Genomic DNA, 18,775 nt, shown 5'->3' on the forward strand with positions numbered 1-18,775 from the left:
ATGATGCTAGTGATGATGCTAGTGGATGATGATGCTAGTGATGATGCTAGTGATGATGCTAGTGATGATGCTAGTGATGATGATGCTAGTGATGGTGGTGATGATGCTAGTGGTGATGATGGTGATGATGCTAGTGATGATGCTAGTGATGATGCTGATGATGATGCTGGTGATGGTGATGATGATGGTGATGATGATGGTGATGATGATGGTGGATGATAGTGATGATGATGATGCTAGTGATGGTGTGATGCTGGTGATGATGCTAGTGATGATGATGCTAGTGATGATGGTGATTGTGATGGTAATTATGATGAGAGTGATTGTGGTAGTAGTGATGATGCTAGAGATGAGAGTGATGATGATCCTAGTAATTATGATGATGATGATGGTGATTATGTTAGCAATTTTGATGATGATGGTAGTGATGGTTGTAATTATGATAATGATGATGGTGATAGTCGTGATGGTTGTGTTGTAAATAACAGATGAATAAACTCCTTTTAAGTCACAAACTGGTTCATTGTCTTTCTTCCGACACAGTCCCTACACACACACGGAGGAATTTCGATTTAAAGCTTCTTTCGTGACTGCAGGGATTCATCTTCTTGGTTCTTTCGGTAAAGCCGTCACGTAGAATGGAAGTAATAAAATAATAAAAATAAAACATAATAAAATACAATTCTCACGACGTTTCGGCCACAACGCAAGCAGCCGTCCTCAGGTGAAGAACAGGTCTGTCGGAAAGACAGCGTCTGAATGTCTTTCCGACAGACCTGTTCTCCACCTGAGGACGGCTGCTTGCGTTGTGGCCGAAACGTCGTGAGAATTATTTTATTTTGTTTTATTTTTATTATTTTATTATTTCCCTTCTACGTGACTTTATCGAAAGAACCAAGAAGACACGGAGGGATATCCAGTTCCCTCACCTGTAGCCTAAGGAGGTACAGCCTCCGTACCTGGTGGGCCCTCTACACGACTGGCTGCTAGCCTAGGAAGGTACAGCCTCCAAACCAGAGGTCGCAAACGGGTTTTGATTCCTTACCCGTACCCGGCCGTACCCTACCCGTACCCGTACCCTACCTGTACCCTACCCGTACCCGCACCCTACCCGTACCCGGCCGTACCCTACCCGTACCCTACCCGTACCCTACCCGTACCCGCACCCTACCCGTACCCTACCCGTATCCTACCCGTACCCTACCCGTACCCGCACCCTACCCGTACCCGGCCGTACCCTACCCGTACCCTACCCGTACCCTACCCGTACCCGCACCCTACCCGTACCCTACCCGTATCCTACCCGTACCCTACCCGTACCCGCACCCTACCCGTACCCGGCCGTACCCTACCCGTACCCTACCCGTACCCTACCCGTACCCTACCCGTACCCGCACCCTACCCGTACCCTACCCGTATCCTACCCGTACCCTACCCGTACCCGCACCCTACCCGTACCCGGCCGTACCCTACCCGTACCCTACCCGTACCCGTACCCTACCCGTACCCGGCCGGGTAGGGTACGGGTATCGGGTACCCGATTGCGACCTCTGGGATGAAGCCACGTTGCAGACGCGGGTGGGTTGATTCTAGGAACTTGAATTGTGAGAAGAGACAAGACGTTGGGAAATGAGTGACAATCACGGTGACTCACCAGTGACTCACGGCCTACCCTTACCCGTACCCGGCCGCACCAGGGTCGCTAACGGGTACCCGTACCCTACCCGTACCCTACCCGATACCCGTACCCTACCCGATACCCGGCTACCCGTACCCGGCCGGGTACGGCTACCCGTTTGCGACCCTGGTGCGGCCGGGTACGGGTAGGCCGTGAGTCACTGGTCAGTAACTGTTTGTCACTCAATTCCCAACGTCTTGTCTCTTCTCACAATTCAAGTTCCTAGAATCAACCCACTCGCGCCTGCAACATGGCTTCATCCCAGAGGTCGCAATCGGGTACCCGATACCCGTACCCAGCTGGGTACAGGTAGGGTACGGGTACGGGTAGGGTACGGGTAGGGTACGGCCGGGTACGGGTACCCGTTTGCGACCCTGGTGCGGCTGGGTACGGGTAAGGAATCAAAACCCGTTTGCGACCTCTGGCTTGACCCCATCGCTGATTCGGTGGTTTAAGTTCATGTATTAGGTATAGCCCTGATGACGTCATCACTCCCCTGTGGGGACGTCGGCGTGCGCAATGACGTCATCACTCCCCTGTGGGGACGTCGGCGTGCGTGATGACGTCACCAGACTGGATTTCCCGAGGCTTCGGCGTGCGTGATGACGTCACCAGAATGGATTCCCTGTGTCGTCGGCGTGCGTGATGACGTCACCAAACGATCCCCTGAGGCCTCGGCGTGCGTGATGACGTCACCAAACGAACCCCTGAGGCTTCGGCGTGCGTGATGACGTCACCTGACTGGATTCCCTGAGGCGTCGGCGTGCGTGATGACGTCACCAAACAAACCCCTGAGGCTTCGGCGTGCGTGATGACGTCACCTGACTGGATTCCCTGAGGCGTCGGCGTGCGTGATGACGTCACCAAACAAACCCCTGAGGCTTCGGCGTGCGTGATGACGTCACCTGACTGGATTCCCCGAGACATCGGCGTGCGTGATGACGTCACCAAACAATCCCCTGAGGCTTCGGTGTGCGTGATGACGTCACCAAACAATCCCCTGAGGCTTCGGCGTGCGTGATGACGTCACCAGTCTGTATTCCCTGAGGCGTCGGCGTGCGTGATGACGTCACCAAACAATCCCCTGAGGCTTCGGTGTGCGTGATGACGTCACCAAACAATCCCCTGAGGCTTCGGCGTGCGTGATGACGTCACCTGACTGGATTCCCTGAGGCGTCGGCGTGCGTGATGACGTCACCAAACGATCCCCCGAGGCTACGGCGTGCGTGATGACGTCACCAGAATGGATTCCCTGAGGCGTCGGCGTGCGTGATGACGTCACCAAACGATCCCCTGAGGCCTCGGCGTGCGTGATGACGTCACCAGAATGGATTCCCTGTGTCGTCGGCGTGCGTGATGACGTCACGCGTCTCCAATAGCAACGCGGTTTCAAACGGCAAAATGCCCGCCAACCGTCAGCTGTACTTTATTTCAACATTTAAGAGACAAATGAGGAGAATTTAAACGACCATGTCGCTCACGAGGAGCCCCAAACAAGTGAGTAACTCATTCGTCTACAACAATGACATCGTTTTAATATAACAACATCAATTTTAAAAAAAAGTTTAAATACCCCGAGAGGGCGCTGAGTCCGCACTGTCGCCGCTTGTGGTGCCTCGATTCCGGCGGGGAATCCAGGCGAGGTCGTTGATTTCGGCGCCTCGCGGCCGTTGTGGGACTAGGCCTCGATCGACCGCGTCTCACGTTGAGGAACTTTAGTAAGTCGATTTTAAAAAAAAAAGAGGATTTTAAACACGATCTTAGGTTATCATACGTTGTTTATTTACAGCAAGAAGCGTGCAAATAAGGCGTTAGGCTGTTTATTTGTTTGTATTATTTGATAGGCGTTCTGGAGCGGAACAGGTGTTTTGCAGTACAGATTGTTGATAATTATCAACAATTACCAGCTATCTATGAGGACGTAGGCTTTCGCGACCGATATTATCCGTAATAGATGTTTGTTTAGGGTTATGAGGACTTTGATTGTGCAACTAAATGATTGCAACAAATAAATTGTTGGTTAAAATATTCCCGAGACCCCCCCCCCCCCCCTGTGCCGCCGCGCCCCGCCGCTCAAGGTGCCTCGATCCCGGCAGGGAATCCAGGCGACGTCGGGGATCTCGGATACGGGGGGGAGGGTAACTAGGCCTGAGCCGCGCATTGACTTTTAATTAATCATCGCTTCGGACAATCAACAAAGGACGATGTCGCTCACGAGGAGGAGCTGCAAACGAGCGCATAGCCCCAAAGTTCACGAGACAAAATGTTTGGTTGAAATGTTCCCGAGTCCCAGGTCAGGCAGCGCGCCCGCCGCCCGAGGTGGCTCGATCCCCGGCGGGGAATCCAGGCGAGGATGGGGGGCTCGGCGAGTTTACTAGGCCTCAGGCTCTCGTGGTTCGCGGAAGTGGCTATCAGGGAGGTAGATTTGCATTGTGAGTACAGATCAGTTGATGTAATAGCAGTGGTGGTGGTGGTAGTAGTATGTATGGTGCTCAATTGCTACTATTGGGTGACTTTCACTACGGAGTGAGACTCACACAGACTCACTCACTCACCTACTCACCAACTCACACACTCACCAAGTCAAACACTCACACACCAACTCACACACTCACCAACTCACACACTCACCAACTCACACACTCACCAACTCACACACTCACCAACTCACACACTCATACACCAACTCACACACTCATACACTAACTCACTCACTCACACACTCACCAACTCACACACCAACTCACACACCAACTCATCCACTCACACACCAACTCACCCACTCACGCACCAACTCTCCCACTCACACACTCACCAAGTCAAACACTAACTCACCCACTCACACACCAACTCACCCACTCACACACCAACTCACCCACTCACACACCAACTCACCCACTCACACACCAACTCACCCACTCGCACACTCACCGACTCACACACTCACTCACCGACTCACACACTCACCCACCGACTCACCCACTCACACACTCATTCTCTCACTCACCACTCAATGATTAATTCACACACCCACTCACCGACTCACTGACCCACTCACACATTCATTCACTCACCCACTCAATCATCACTCACTCACCCACTCACTCATCCACTTGCCCACTCACTCACCCACTCACTCACCAACTCACACACTCACCGACCCACTCACTGACTCACTCATCCATTCACTCACCAACTCACACACTCACCGACCCACTCACTGACTCACTCATCCATTCACTCACCAACTCACACACTCACCGACCCACTCACTGACTCACTCACCCACTCACTCACCAACTCACACACTCACCGACCCACTCACTGACTCACTCATCCATTCACTCACCAACTCACACACTCACCGACCCACTCACTGACTCACTCACCCACTCACTCACCAACTCACACACTCACCGACCCACTCACTGACTCACTCACCCACTCACTCACCAACTCACACACTCACCGACCCACTCACTGACTCACTCATCCATTCACTCACCAACTCACACACTCACCGACCCACTCACTGACTCACTCACCCACTCACTCACCAACTCACACACTCACCGACCCACTCACTGACTCACTCATCCATTCACTCACCAACTCACACACTCACCGACCCACTCACTGACTCACTCATCCATTCACTCACCAACTCACACACTCACCGACCCACTCACTGACTCACTCATCCATTCACTCACCAACTCACACACTCACCGACCCACTCACTGACTCACTCACCCACTCACTCACCAACTCACACACTCACCGACCCACTCACTGACTCACTCATCCATTCACTCACCAACTCACACACTCACCGACCCACTCACTGACTCACTCACCCACTCACTCACCAACTCACACACTCACCGACCCACTCACTGACTCACTCACCCACTCACTCACCAACTCACACACTCACCGACCCACTCACTGACTCACTCATCCATTCACTCACCAACTCACACACTCACCGACCCACTCACTGACTCACTCACCCACTCACTCACCAACTCACACACTCACCGACCCACTCACTGACTCACTCATCCATTCACTCACCAACTCACACACTCACCGACCCACTCACTGACTCACTCACCCACTCACTCACCAACTCACACACTCACCGACCCACTCACTGACTCACTCATCCATTCACTCACCCACTCAATCATTCACTCACCCACTCACCCATTCACTCACCCCCTCACACATTCACCGACTCGCTCACCCACTCACTCCCCGTGTGTCTCCGTTGTCGCCACAGTGGCGATGTTATCCTTGCCTGGTATACACAGGAGGTCGTGGGTTCGATCCCAGTGATGATATCAATGTATGGGTCTCTGTGGGTCCCTATGAGTATGCGTCTCTGTGGGTCTGTATGAGTCTCTCTGAGTATGGGTCTCTGTGGGTTTGTATGGGTCTCTGTGGGTATCTATGAGTATGGGTCTCTGTGGGTCTCTATGAGTATGGGTCTCTGTGGGTCTCTGAGTATGGGTCTCTGGGTCTGTATGAGCCTCTATGAGTATGGGTCTCTATGCGTCCGAGTATGGGTCTCTGTGGGTCTGTAAGGGTCTCTATGAGTTTGGGTATCTGTGGGTCTCTGTGAGTATGGGTCTCTGTGGGTCTGTATGGGTCTCTATGAGTATGGGTCTCTATGCGTCCGAGTATGGGTCTCTATGCGTCCGAGTATGGGTCTCTGTGGGTCTGTAAGGGTCTCTATGAGTGTGGGTCTCTGTGGGTATCTATGAGTATGGGTCTCTGTGGGTCTCTATGAGTATGGGTCTCTGTGGGTCTCTGTGAGTATGGGTCTCTGTGGGTCTGTAAGGGTCTCTATGAGTATGGGTCTCTGTGGGTCTCTGAGTATGGGTCTCTATGAGTGTGGGTCTCTGAGTATGGGTCTCTGTAGGTCTCTGCGTATGGGTCTCTCTGGTTCTGTATGGGTCTCTGTGAGTATGGGTCTCTGTGTCTCTGAGTATGGGTATCTGTGAGTCTCTACGAGTCTATGAATCTCAATGCATTAAGAGTATTTGTCAACGTGATGATGATGATATCAGCCACGTGGCTGAGCTGCTGTCATTCGTGATGGTTCAGCTCACTCTGTCTGATACAATATCTACACAGCAGCTGAGTGAGTCTTACACCTGGTGACACAAACTTCGTTTAGTTGTAGTGCGGGTCTCTGTAAGTGGGTCTCTCTGGGTGTCTATGGGTCTCTGTGGGTCTATGTGGTTATCTATGGGTCTCTGTGGGTGTCTATGGGTCTTTGTGGGTCTCTGTGGGTGTCTATGGGTCTCTGTGGGTGTCTATGGGTCTCTGTGGGTGTCTATGGGTCTCTGTGGGTGTCTATGGGTCTCTGTGGGTCTCTGTGGGTGTCTATGGGTCTCTGTGGGTGTCTATGGGTCTCTGTGGGTGTCTATGGGTCTCTGTGGGTGTCTATGGGTGTCTGTGAGTATGGGTCTCTGTGAGTCTGTATGGGTCTCTGTGGGTCTCTGGGAGTATGGGTCTCTGTGGGTGTCTATGGGTCTCTGTGGGTGTCTATGGGTGTCTGTGAGTATGGGTCTCTGTGAGTCTGTATGGGTCTCTGTGGGTCTCTGTGGGTCTGTGTGGGTGTCTATGGGTCTCTGTGGGTCTGTATGGGTCTCTGTGGGTGTCTATGGGTCTCTGTGGGTGTCTATGGGTGTCTGTGAGTATGGGTCTCTGTGAGTCTGTATGGGTCTCTGTGGGTCTCTGTGGGTCTGTGTGGGTGTCTATGGGTCTCTGTGGGTCTGTATGGGTCTCTGTGGGTGTCTATGGGTCTCTGTGGGTGTCTATGGGTGTCTGTGAGTATGGGTCTCTGTGAGTCTGTATGGGTCTCTGTGGGTCTCTGTGGGTCTGTGTGGGTGTCTATGGGTCTCTGTGGGTCTGTATGGGTCTCTGTGGGTGTCTATGGGTCTCTGTGGGTGTCTATGGGTGTCTGTGAGTATGGGTCTCTGTGAGTCTGTATGGGTCTCTGTGGGTCTCTGGGAGTATGGGTCTCTGTGGGTGTCTATGGGTCTCTGTGGGTGTCTATGGGTGTCTGTGAGTATGGGTCTCTGTGAGTCTGTATGGGTCTCTGTGGGTCTCTGTGGGTCTGTGTGGGTGTCTATGGGTCTCTGTGGGTCTGTATGGGTCTCTGTGGGTGTCTATGGGTCTCTGTGGGTGTCTATGGGTCTCTGTGGGTGTCTATGGGTGTCTGTGAGTATGGGTCTCTGTGAGTCTGTATGGGTCTCTGTGGGTCTCTGTGGGTCTGTGTGGGTGTCTATGGGTCTCTGTGGGTCTGTATGGGTCTCTGTGGGTGTCTATGGGTCTCTGTGGGTGTCTATGGGTCTCTGTGGGTGTCTATGGGTGTCTGTGAGTATGGGTCTCTGTGAGTCTGTATGGGTCTCTGTGGGTCTCTGTGGGTCTGTGTGGGTGTCTATGGGTCTCTGTGGGTGTCTATGGGTCTCTGTGGGTGTCTATGGGTCTCTGTGGGTCTCTGTGGGTCTCTGTGGGTGTCTATGGGTCTCTGTGGGTGTCTATGGGTCTCTGTGGGTGTCTATGGGTCTCTGTGGGTGTCTATGGGTCTCTGTGGGTGTCTATGGGTCTCTGTGGGTGTCTATGGGTCTCTGTGGGTGTCTATGGGTCTCTGTGGGTGTCTATGGGTCTCTGTGGGTGTCTATGGGTCTCTGTGGGTCTCTGTGGGTGTCTATGGGTCTCTGTGGGTCTCTGTGGGTGTCTATGGGTCTTTGTGGGTCTCTGTGGGTGTCTATGGGTCTTTGTGGGTCTCTGTGGGTGTCTATGGGTCTTTGTGGGTCTCTGTGGGTGTCTATGGGTCTTTGTGGGTCTCTGTGGGTGTCTATGGGTCTTTGTGGGGTCTCTGTGGGTGTCTATGGGTCTTTGTGGGTCTCTGTGGGTGTCTATGGGTCTTTGTGGGTCTCTGTGGGTGTCTATGGGTCTTTGTGGGTCTCTGTGGGTGTCTATGGGTCTCTGTGGGTGTCTGTGGGTCTTTGTGGGTGTCTATGGGTCTCTGTGGGTGTCTATGGGTGTCTGTGAGTATGGGTCTCTGTGAGTCTGTATGGGTCTCTGTGGGTCTCTGTGGGTCTGTGTGGGTGTCTATGGGTCTCTGTGGGTCTGTATGGGTCTCTGTGGGTGTCTATGGGTCTCTGTGGGTGTCTATGGGTCTCTGTGGGTCTCTGTGGGTGTCTATGGGTCTCTGTGGGTGTCTATGGGTGTCTGTGGGTGTCTATGGGTGTCTGTGAGTATGGGTCTCTGTGAGTCTGTATGGGTCTCTGTGGGTCTCTGTGGGTCTGTGTGGGTGTCTATGGGTCTCTGTGGGTGTCTATGGGTCTCTGTGGGTGTCTATGGGTCTCTGTGGGTGTCTATGGGTCTCTGTGGGTGTCTATGGGTCTCTGTGGGTGTCTATGGGTCTCTGTGGGGTCTCTGTGGGTGTCTATGGGTCTCTGTGGGTGTCTATGGGTCTCTGTGGGTGTCTATGGGTCTCTGTGGGTCTCTGTGGGTGTCTATGGGTCTTTGTGGGTCTCTGTGGGTGTCTATGGGTCTTTGTGGGTCTCTGTGGGTGTCTATGGGTCTTTGTGGGTCTCTGTGGGTGTCTATGGGTCTTTGTGGGTCTCTGTGGGTGTCTATGGGTCTTTGTGGGTCTCTGTGGGTGTCTATGGGTCTTTGTGGGTCTCTGTGGGTGTCTATGGGTCTTTGTGGGTCTCTGTGGGTGTCTATGGGTCTTTGTGGGTCTCTGTGGGTGTCTATGGGTCTTTGTGGGTCTCTGTGGGTGTCTATGGGTCTCTGTGGGTGTCTGTGGGTCTTTGTGGGTGTCTATGGGTCTCTGTGGGTGTCTATGGGTGTCTGTGAGTATGGGTCTCTGTGAGTCTGTATGGGTCTCTGTGGGTCTCTGTGGGTCTGTGTGGGTGTCTATGGGTCTCTGTGGGTCTGTATGGGTCTCTGTGGGTGTCTATGGGTCTCTGTGGGTGTCTATGGGTGTCTGTGAGTATGGGTCTCTGTGAGTCTGTATGGGTCTCTGTGGGTCTCTGTGGGTCTGTGTGGGTGTCTATGGGTCTCTGTGGGTCTGTATGGGTCTCTGTGGGTGTCTATGGGTCTCTGTGGGTGTCTATGGGTGTCTGTGAGTATGGGTCTCTGTGAGTCTGTATGGGTCTCTGTGGGTCTCTGGGAGTATGGGTCTCTGTGGGTGTCTATGGGTCTCTGTGGGTGTCTATGGGTGTCTGTGAGTATGGGTCTCTGTGAGTCTGTATGGGTCTCTGTGGGTCTCTGGGAGTATGGGTCTCTGTGGGTGTCTATGGGTCTCTGTGGGTGTCTATGGGTGTCTGTGAGTATGGGTCTCTGTGAGTCTGTATGGGTCTCTGTGGGTCTCTGGGAGTATGGGTCTCTGTGGGTGTCTATGGGTCTCTGTGGGTGTCTATGGGTGTCTGTGAGTATGGGTCTCTGTGAGTCTGTATGGGTCTCTGTGGGTCTCTGTGGGTCTGTGTGGGTGTCTATGGGTCTCTGTGGGTGTCTATGGGTCTCTGTGGGTGTCTATGGGTCTCTGTGGGTGTCTATGGGTCTCTGTGGGTGTCTATGGGTCTCTGTGGGTGTCTATGGGTCTCTGTGGGTGTCTATGGGTCTCTGTGGGTGTCTATGGGTCTTTGTGGGTCTCTGTGGGTGTCTATGGGTCTTTGTGGGTCTCTGTGGGTGTCTATGGGTCTTTGTGGGTCTCTGTGGGTGTCTATGGGTCTTTGTGGGTCTCTGTGGGTGTCTATGGGTCTTTGTGGGTCTCTGTGGGTGTCTATGGGTCTTTGTGGGTCTCTGTGGGTGTCTATGGGTCTTTGTGGGTCTCTGTGGGTGTCTATGGGTCTTTGTGGGTCTCTGTGGGTGTCTATGGGTCTTTGTGGGTCTCTGTGGGTGTCTATGGGTCTCTGTGGGTGTCTGTGGGTCTTTGTGGGTGTCTATGGGTCTCTGTGGGTGTCTATGGGTGTCTGTGAGTATGGGTCTCTGTGAGTCTGTATGGGTCTCTGTGGGTCTCTGTGGGTCTGTGTGGGTGTCTATGGGTCTCTGTGGGTCTGTATGGGTCTCTGTGGGTGTCTATGGGTCTCTGTGGGTGTCTATGGGTGTCTGTGAGTATGGGTCTCTGTGAGTCTGTATGGGTCTCTGTGGGTCTCTGTGGGTCTGTGTGGGTGTCTATGGGTCTCTGTGGGTCTGTATGGGTCTCTGTGGGTGTCTATGGGTCTCTGTGGGTGTCTATGGGTGTCTGTGAGTATGGGTCTCTGTGAGTCTGTATGGGTCTCTGTGGGTCTCTGGGAGTATGGGTCTCTGTGGGTGTCTATGGGTCTCTGTGGGTGTCTATGGGTGTCTGTGAGTATGGGTCTCTGTGAGTCTGTATGGGTCTCTGTGGGTCTCTGGGAGTATGGGTCTCTGTGGGTGTCTATGGGTCTCTGGGTGTCTATGGGTGTCTGTGAGTATGGGTCTCTGTGAGTCTGTATGGGTCTCTGTGGGTCTCTGGGAGTATGGGTCTCTGTGGGTGTCTATGGGTCTCTGTGGGTGTCTATGGGTGTCTGTGAGTATGGGTCTCTGTGAGTCTGTATGGGTCTCTGTGGGTCTGTGTGGGTGTCTATGGGTCTCTGTGGGTGTCTATGGGTCTCTGTGGGTGTCTATGGGTCTGTGTGGGTGTCTATGGGTCTCTGTGGGTGTCTATGGGTCTCTGTGGGTGTCTATGGGTCTCTGTGGGTGTCTATGGGTCTCTGTGGGTGTCTATGGGTCTCTGTGGGTGTCTATGGGTCTTTGTGGGTCTCTGTGGGTGTCTATGGGTCTTTGTGGGTCTCTGTGGGTGTCTATGGGTCTTTGTGGGTCTCTGTGGGTGTCTATGGGTCTTTGTGGGTCTCTGTGGGTGTCTATGGGTCTTTGTGGGTCTCTGTGGGTGTCTATGGGTCTTTGTGGGTCTCTGTGGGTGTCTATGGGTCTTTGTGGGTCTCTGTGGGTGTCTATGGGTCTTTGTGGGTCTCTGTGGGTGTCTATGGGTCTTTGTGGGTCTCTGTGGTGTCTATGGGTCTTTGTGGGTCTCTGTGGGTGTCTATGGGTCTTTGTGGGTCTCTGTGGGTGTCTATGGGTCCTGTGGGTGTCTGTGGGTCTTGTGGGTGTCTATGGTCTCTGTGGGTGCTATGGGTGTCTGTGAGTATGGTCTCTGTGAGTCTGTATGGGTCTCTGTGGGTCTCTGTGGGTCTGTGTGGGGTGTCTATGGGTCTCTGTGGGTCTGTAGGGTCTCTGTGGGTGTCTATGGGTCTCTGTGGGTGTCTATGGGTGGTCTGTGAGTATGGTCTCTGTGAGTCTGTATGGGTCTCTGTGGGTCTCTGTGGGTGTCTATGGGTCTCTGTGGGTCTGTATGGTCTCTGTGGGTGTCTATGGGTCTCTGTGGGTCTATGGTGGTCTGTGAGTATGGTCCTGTGAGTCTGTATGGGTCTCTGTGGGTCTCTGGGAGTATGGGTCTCTGTGGTGTCTATGGGTCTCTGTGGGTGTCTATGGGTGTCTGTGAGTATGGGTCTCTGTGAGTCTGTATGGGTCTCTGTGGGTCTCTGGGAGTATGGGTCTCTGTGGGTGTCTATGGGTCTCTGTGGGTGTCTATGGGTGTCTGTGAGTATGGGTCTCTGTGAGTCTGTATGGGTCTCTGTGGGTCTCTGGGAGTATGGGTCTCTGTGGGTGTCTATGGGTCTCTGTGGGTGTCTATGGGTGTCTGTGAGTATGGGTCTCTGTGAGTCTGTATGGGTCTCTGTGGGTCTCTGTGGGTCTGTGTGGGTGTCTATGGGTCTCTGTGGGTCTGTATGGGTCTCTGTGGGTGTCTATGGGTCTCTGTGGGTGTCTATGGGTGTCTGTGAGTATGGGTCTCTGTGAGTCTGTATGGGTCTCTGTGGGTCTCTGGGAGTATGGGTCTCTGTGGGTGTCTATGGGTCTCTGGGAGTATGGGTCTCTGTGGGTCTCTGTGGGTGTCTATGAGTATGGGTCTCTTGTGGGTCTCTATGAATATGGGTCTCTGTGAGTCTGTATGGGTCTCTGTGGGTCTGTCTGAGTCTCTATGAGTATGGGTCTCTGTGGGTATCTATGAGTATGAGTCTCTGTGGGTCTCTGTGGGTCTCTATGAGTATGGGTCTCTGTGGGTCTGTATGAGTTTCTATGAGTATGGGTCTCTGTGAGTATGGGTCTCTGTGGGTCTGTATGAGTCTCTATGAGTATGGGTCTCTGTGGGTCTATATGGGTCTCTGTGGGTATCTATGAGTATGGGTCTCTGTGAGTATGGATCTCTATGAGTATGGGTCTCTGAGTATGGGTCCCTGTGGGTCTATATGGGTCTCTGTGGGTATCTATGAGTATGGGTCTCTATGAGTATGGGTCTCTGTGAGTATGGGTCTTTGTGGGTCTCTATGAGTATGCGTCTCTATGAGTATGGGTCTCTGTGAGTATGGGTCTCTGTGGGTCTCTATGAGTATGGGTCTCTATGAGTATGGGTTTTGTGGGTCTCTATGAGTGTGGGTCTCTATGAGTATGGGTCTTTGTGGGTCTCTATGAGTTTGGGTCTCTATGGGTCTCTATGAGTCTGGGTCTCTATGAGTATGGGGTTCTATGAGTATGGGTCTATATGGGTCTCTGTGGGTATCTATGAGTATGGGTCTCTGTGGGTATCTATGAGTATGGGTCTCTGTGAGTCTCTATGAGTCTGGGTCTCTGTGGGTTTCTGTGAGTCTCTATGAGTATGGGTCTCTGTGAGTCTCTATGAGTATGGGTCTCTGTGAGTCTCTATGAGTATGGGTCTCTGTGAGTCTCTATGAGTATGGGTCTCTGTGAGTCTCTATGAGTATGGGTCTCTGTGAGTCTCTATGAGTATGGGTCTCTGTGAGTGTGTGTCTCTGTGGGTGCCCGCTTGACCCCTGTGTGACCCCCGCTTGACCCCGCGTGACCCCTGTGGTTCCCCAGGTCGCCATGGAGACGCCGTTCTCCTCGTTACCCCGGCGACCCTTCGTCTCCATGGCAACCGCTCCCGACAGAGTCTCGCTGCCCGAGAGCAACAGCCGAGGTGATGACGTCATCAACAGCGTCAGCAGCAGCATCGTCATCAGCAGCAGCAGTAGTATCAGCAGTAGCATCAGCAGCAGTAGCATCATCAGCAGCGTCATCAGTAGCGTCATCAGCAGTAGCATCATCAGCAGCGTCAGCAGTAGCGTCATCAGCAGTAGCATCAGCAGCGTCATCAGTAGCGTCATCAGCAGTAGCATCATCAGCGTCATCAGCAGCGTCATCAGCAGCAGCATCAGCAGCATCATCAGCAGTAGCGTCAGTAGCGTCATCAGCAGCGTCATCAGCAGCAGCGTCATCAGCAGCGTCATCAGCAGTAGCGTCAACAGCAGCATCATCAGCAAGGCCATGAGCAGTAGCATCATCAGCAGCGTTATCATCAGCAGCGTCATCATCAGCAGCATCAGCAGTAGCATCCGCAGTAGCATCATCAGCAGCGTCATCATCAGCAGCATCAGCAGTAGCGTCATCAGCAGCATCATCAGCAGTAGCGTCATCATCAGCAGCATCATCAGCAGCGTCATCAGCAGTAGCGTCAACAGCAGCATCAGCAGTAGCGTCATCAGCAGTAGCATCAACAGCGTCGTCATCAGTAGCATCATCAGCAGTAGCATCATCAGCAGCGTCGTCATCAGCAGTAGCATCATCAGCAGTAGCGTCAGTAGCGTCATCAGTAGCGTCATCAGCAGCGTCATCAGCAGCGTCGTCATCAGCAGTAGCATCATCAGCAGTAGCGTCAGTAGCGTCATCAGTAGCGTCATCAGCAGCGTCATCAGCAGCGTCGTCATCAGCAGTAGCATCATCAGCAGTAGCGTCAGTAGCGTCATCAGTAGCGTCATCAGCAGCGTCATCAGCAGCGTCGTCATCAGCAGTAGCATCATCAGCAGTAGCGTCAGTAGCGTCATCAGTAGCATCATCAGCAGTAGCATCATCAGCAGCGTCGTCATCAGCAGTAGCATCATCAGCAGTAGCGTCAGTAGCGTCATCAGTAGCGTCATCAGCAGCGTCATCAGCAGCGTCGTCATCAGCAGTAGCATCATCAGCAGTAGCGTCAGTAGCGTCATCAGTAGCGTCATCAGCAGCGTCATCAGCAGCGTCGTCATCAGCAGTAGCATCATCAGCAGTAGCGTCAGTAGCGTCATCAGTAGCGTCATCAGCAGCGTCATCAGCAGCGTCGTCATCAGCAGTAGCATCATCAGCAGTAGCGTCAGTAGCGTCATCAGTAGCGTCATCAGCAGCGTCATCAGCAGCGTCGTCATCAGCAGTAGCATCATCAGCAGTAGCGTCAGTAGCGTCATCAGTAGCGTCATCAGCAGCGTCATCAGCAGCGTCGTCATCAGCAGTAGCATCATCAGCAGTAGCGTCAGTAGCGTCATCAGTAGCGTCATCAGCAGCGTCATCAGCAGCGTCGTCATCAGCAGTAGCATCATCAGCAGTAGCGTCAGTAGCGTCATCAGTAGCGTCATCAGCAGCGTCATCAGCAGCGTCGTCATCAGCAGTAGCATCATCAGCAGTAGCGTCAGTAGCGTCATCAGCAGCGTCATCAGCAGCGTCGTCATCAGCAGTAGCATCATCAGCAGTAGCGTCAGTAGCGTCATCAGCAGCGTCATCAGCAGCGTCGTCATCAGCAGTAGCATCATCAGCAGTAGCGTCATCAGTAGCGTCATCAGCAGCGTCATCAGCAGCGTCGTCATCAGCAGTAGCATCATCAGCAGTAGCGTCAGTAGCATCATCAGCAGTAGCGTCAGTAGCGTCATCAGCAGCGTCTTCAGTAGTAGCATCAGCATCTTCATCAGCAGCGTCATCATAACTGTCAACCCCTTATCAGTGCCCTACCTTATCACATACCACACTTCAGACCTTTTAGGTGTTGATGTTGTAGCGGTGATGTTGATGGTGTTGATGATGATGGTGATGTTGGTGATGTTGTTGATTGTGGTGATGTTGATGTTGATGATGTTGTTGTTGATGTTGTAGCGGTGATGTTGATGGTGTTGATGATGATGGTGATGTTGGTGATGTTGTTGATTGTGGTGATGTTGATGTTGATGATGTTGTTGTTGATGTTGTAGCGGTGATGTTGATGGTGTTGATGATGATGGTGATGTTGGTGATGTTGTTGATTGTGGTGATGTTGATGTTGATGATGTTGTTGTTGATGTTGTAGCGGTGATGTTGATGGTGTTGATGATGATGGTGATGTTGGTGATGTTGTTGATTGTGGTGATGTTGATGTTGATGATGTTGTTGTTGATGTTGTAGCGGTGATGTTGATGGTGTTGATGATGATGGTGATGTTGGTGATGTTGTTGATTGTGGTGATGTTGATGATGTTGTTGTTGATGTTGTAGCGGTGATGTTGATGGTGTTGATGATGATGGTGATGTTGGTGATGTTGTTGATTGTGGTGATGTTGATGTTGATGATGTTGTTGTTGATGTTGTAGCGGTGATGTTGATGGTGTTGATGATGATGGTGATGTTGGTGATGTTGTTGATTGTGGTGATGTTGATGTTGATGATGTTGTTGTTGATGTTGTAGCGGTGATGTTGATGGTGTTGATGATGATGTGATGTTGGTGATGTTGTTGATTGTGGTGATGTTGATGATGTTGTTGTTGATGTTGTAGCGGTGATGTTGATGGTGTTGATGATGGTGGTGTTGTTGGTGATGTTGTTGATTGTGGTGATGTTGATGTTGATGATGTTGTTGTTGATGTTGTAGCGGTGATGTTGATGGTGTTGATGATGATGGTGATGTTGGTGATGTTGTTGATTGTGGTGATGTTGATGTTGATGATGTTGTTGTTGATGTTGTAGCGGTGATGTTGATGGTGTTGATGATGATGGTGATGTTGGTGATGTTGTTGATTGTGGTGATGTTGATGTTGATGATGTTGTTGTTGATGTTGTAGCGGTGATGTTGATGGTGTTGATGATGATGGTGATGTTGGTGATGTTGTTGATTGTGGTGATGTTGATGTTGATGATGTTGTTGTTGATGTTGTAGCGGTGATGTTGATGGTGTTGATGATGGTGGTGATGTTGGTGATGTTGTTGATTGTGGTGATGCTGATGTTGATGATGTTGTTGTTGATGTTGTAGCGGTGATGTTGATGGTGTTGATGATGATGGTGATGTTGGTGATGTTGTTGATTGTGGTGATGTTGATGTTGATGTTGATGATGTTGTTGTTGATGTTGTAGCGGTGATGTTGATGGTGTTGATGATGATGGTGATGTTGGTGATGTTGTTGATTGTGGTGATGTTGATGTTGATGATGTTGTTGTTGATGTTGTAGCGGTGATGTTGATGGTGTTGATGATGATGGTGATGTTGGTGATGTTGTTGATTGTGGTGATGTTGATGATGTTGTTGTTGATGTTGTAGCGGTGATGTTGATGGTGTTGATGATGATGGTGATGTTGGTGATGTTGTTGATTGTGGTGATGTTGATGTTGATGATGTTGTTGTTGATGTTGTAGCGGTGATGTTGATGGTGTTGATGATGATGGTGATGTTGGTGATGTTGTTGATTGTGGTGATGTTGATGTTGATGATGTTGTTGTTGATGTTGTAGCGGTGATGTTGATGGTGTTGATGATGATGGTGATGTTGGTGATGTTGTTGATTGTGGTGATGTTGATGTTGATGATGTTGTTGTTGATGTTGTAGCGGTGATGTTGATGGTGTTGATGATGATGGTGATGTTGGTGATGTTGTTGATTGTGGTGATGTTGATGTTGATGATGTTGTTGTTGATGTTGTAGCGGTGATGTTGATGGTGTTGATGATGGTGGGTGATGTTGGTGATGTTGTTGATTGTGGTGATGTTGATGTTGATGATGTTGTTGTTGATGTTGTAGCGGTGATGTTGATGGTGTTGATGATGATGGTGATGTTGGTGATGTTGTTGATTGTGGTGATGTTGATGTTGATGATGTTGTTGTTGATGTTGTAGCGGTGATGTTGATGGTGTTGATGATGATGGTGATGTTGGTGATGTTGTTGATTGTTGGTGATGTTGATGTTGATGATGTTGTTGTTGATGTTGTAGCGGTGATGTTGATGGTGTTGATGATGGTGGTGTTGTTGGTGATGTTGTTGATTGTGGTGATGTTGATGTTGATGATGTTGTTGTTGATGTTGTAGCGGTGATGTTGATGGTGTTGATGATGATGGTGATGTTGGTGATGTTGTTGATTGTGGTGATGTTGATGTTGATGATGTTGTTGTTGATGTTGTAGCGGTGATGTTGATGGTGTTGATGATGATGGTGATGTTGGTGATGTTGTTGATTGTGGTGATGTTGATGTTGATGATGTTGTTGTTGATGTTGTAGCGGTGATGTTGATGGTGTTGATGATGGTGGTGTTGTTGGTGATGTTGTTGATTGTGGTGATGTTGATGTTGATGATGTTGTTGTTGATGTTGTAGCGGTGATGTTGATGGTGTTGATGATGATGGTGATGTTGGTGATGTTGTTGATTGTGGTGATGTTGATGTGATGATGTTGTTGATGATGATGTTCTTGATTATGATAATGTTGTTAATGTTGTTGATGTTGATGATGTTGTTGTTGATGTTGTAACGGTGATGTTGATGATGATGTTGTTGATGTTGATGATGTTGTTGATGTTGTTGATGTTGTAGCGGTGATGTTGATGTTGATGATGATATTGTTGATGTTGTAGCGGTGATGTTGATTATGATGTTGTTGTTGATGATGTTGTTGTTGATGTTGTTGATGTTGTAGCGGTGATGTCGGCACTGAGGAGTCTGCAGGAGAAGATTCGACTCCTGGAGTTGGAGAGGGGGGTGGGGAGACGCCACTTGGAGGAGGGAGGTTACCACGGTAACCACGGTAACCATGGTAACCACAATAACCATCACGCGTAACCACGGCAGTAGCCACGGTAACCACCACACGTAGCCACGGGAGTAACTAAGGTACTACAGAGTAACTCTGTGGTAACTATGGTAACTATGGTAACTATGTGGTAACTATGGTAAC

The 18,775-nt window shown here is 51.0% G+C and overlaps 1 protein-coding gene across 1 annotated transcript; it reads left to right on the plus strand.

The window, feature by feature from the left end:
* The first annotated feature begins 3,039 nt into the window (after window positions 1-3,039).
* CEP57 (centrosomal protein 57) lies at window positions 3,040-18,724 on the plus strand. Its single transcript, XM_061581913.1, has 3 exons — window positions 3,040-3,175; window positions 13,664-13,763; window positions 18,518-18,724. Exons 1-3 carry the CDS (start codon window positions 3,149-3,151, stop codon window positions 18,658-18,660), a joined length of 270 nt encoding a protein of 89 aa, XP_061437897.1. The 5' UTR covers window positions 3,040-3,148; the 3' UTR covers window positions 18,661-18,724.
* Window positions 18,725-18,775: the final 51 nt, after the last annotated feature.

Source organism: Lethenteron reissneri, unplaced genomic scaffold (genome assembly GCF_015708825.2).
Source record: "Lethenteron reissneri isolate LAM-NWPU_2019-01 unplaced genomic scaffold, ASM1570882v1 scaffold_1638, whole genome shotgun sequence".
Taxonomy (NCBI): Eukaryota; Metazoa; Chordata; class Hyperoartia; order Petromyzontiformes; family Petromyzontidae; genus Lethenteron; species Lethenteron reissneri.

Excerpts from the sequence above, each read along its gene's own strand:
- CEP57 (XM_061581913.1), top strand. The coding sequence starts at position 3,149 with ATGTCGCTCACGAGGAGCCCCAAACAA. Across the intron at positions 3,176-13,663 it reads TCACGAGGAGCCCCAAACAA|GTCGCCATGGAGACGCCGTT; the intron begins GTGAGTAACTCA and ends GTGGTTCCCCAG. Across the intron at positions 13,764-18,517 it reads GCCCGAGAGCAACAGCCGAG|CGGTGATGTCGGCACTGAGG; the intron begins GTGATGACGTCA and ends TTGATGTTGTAG.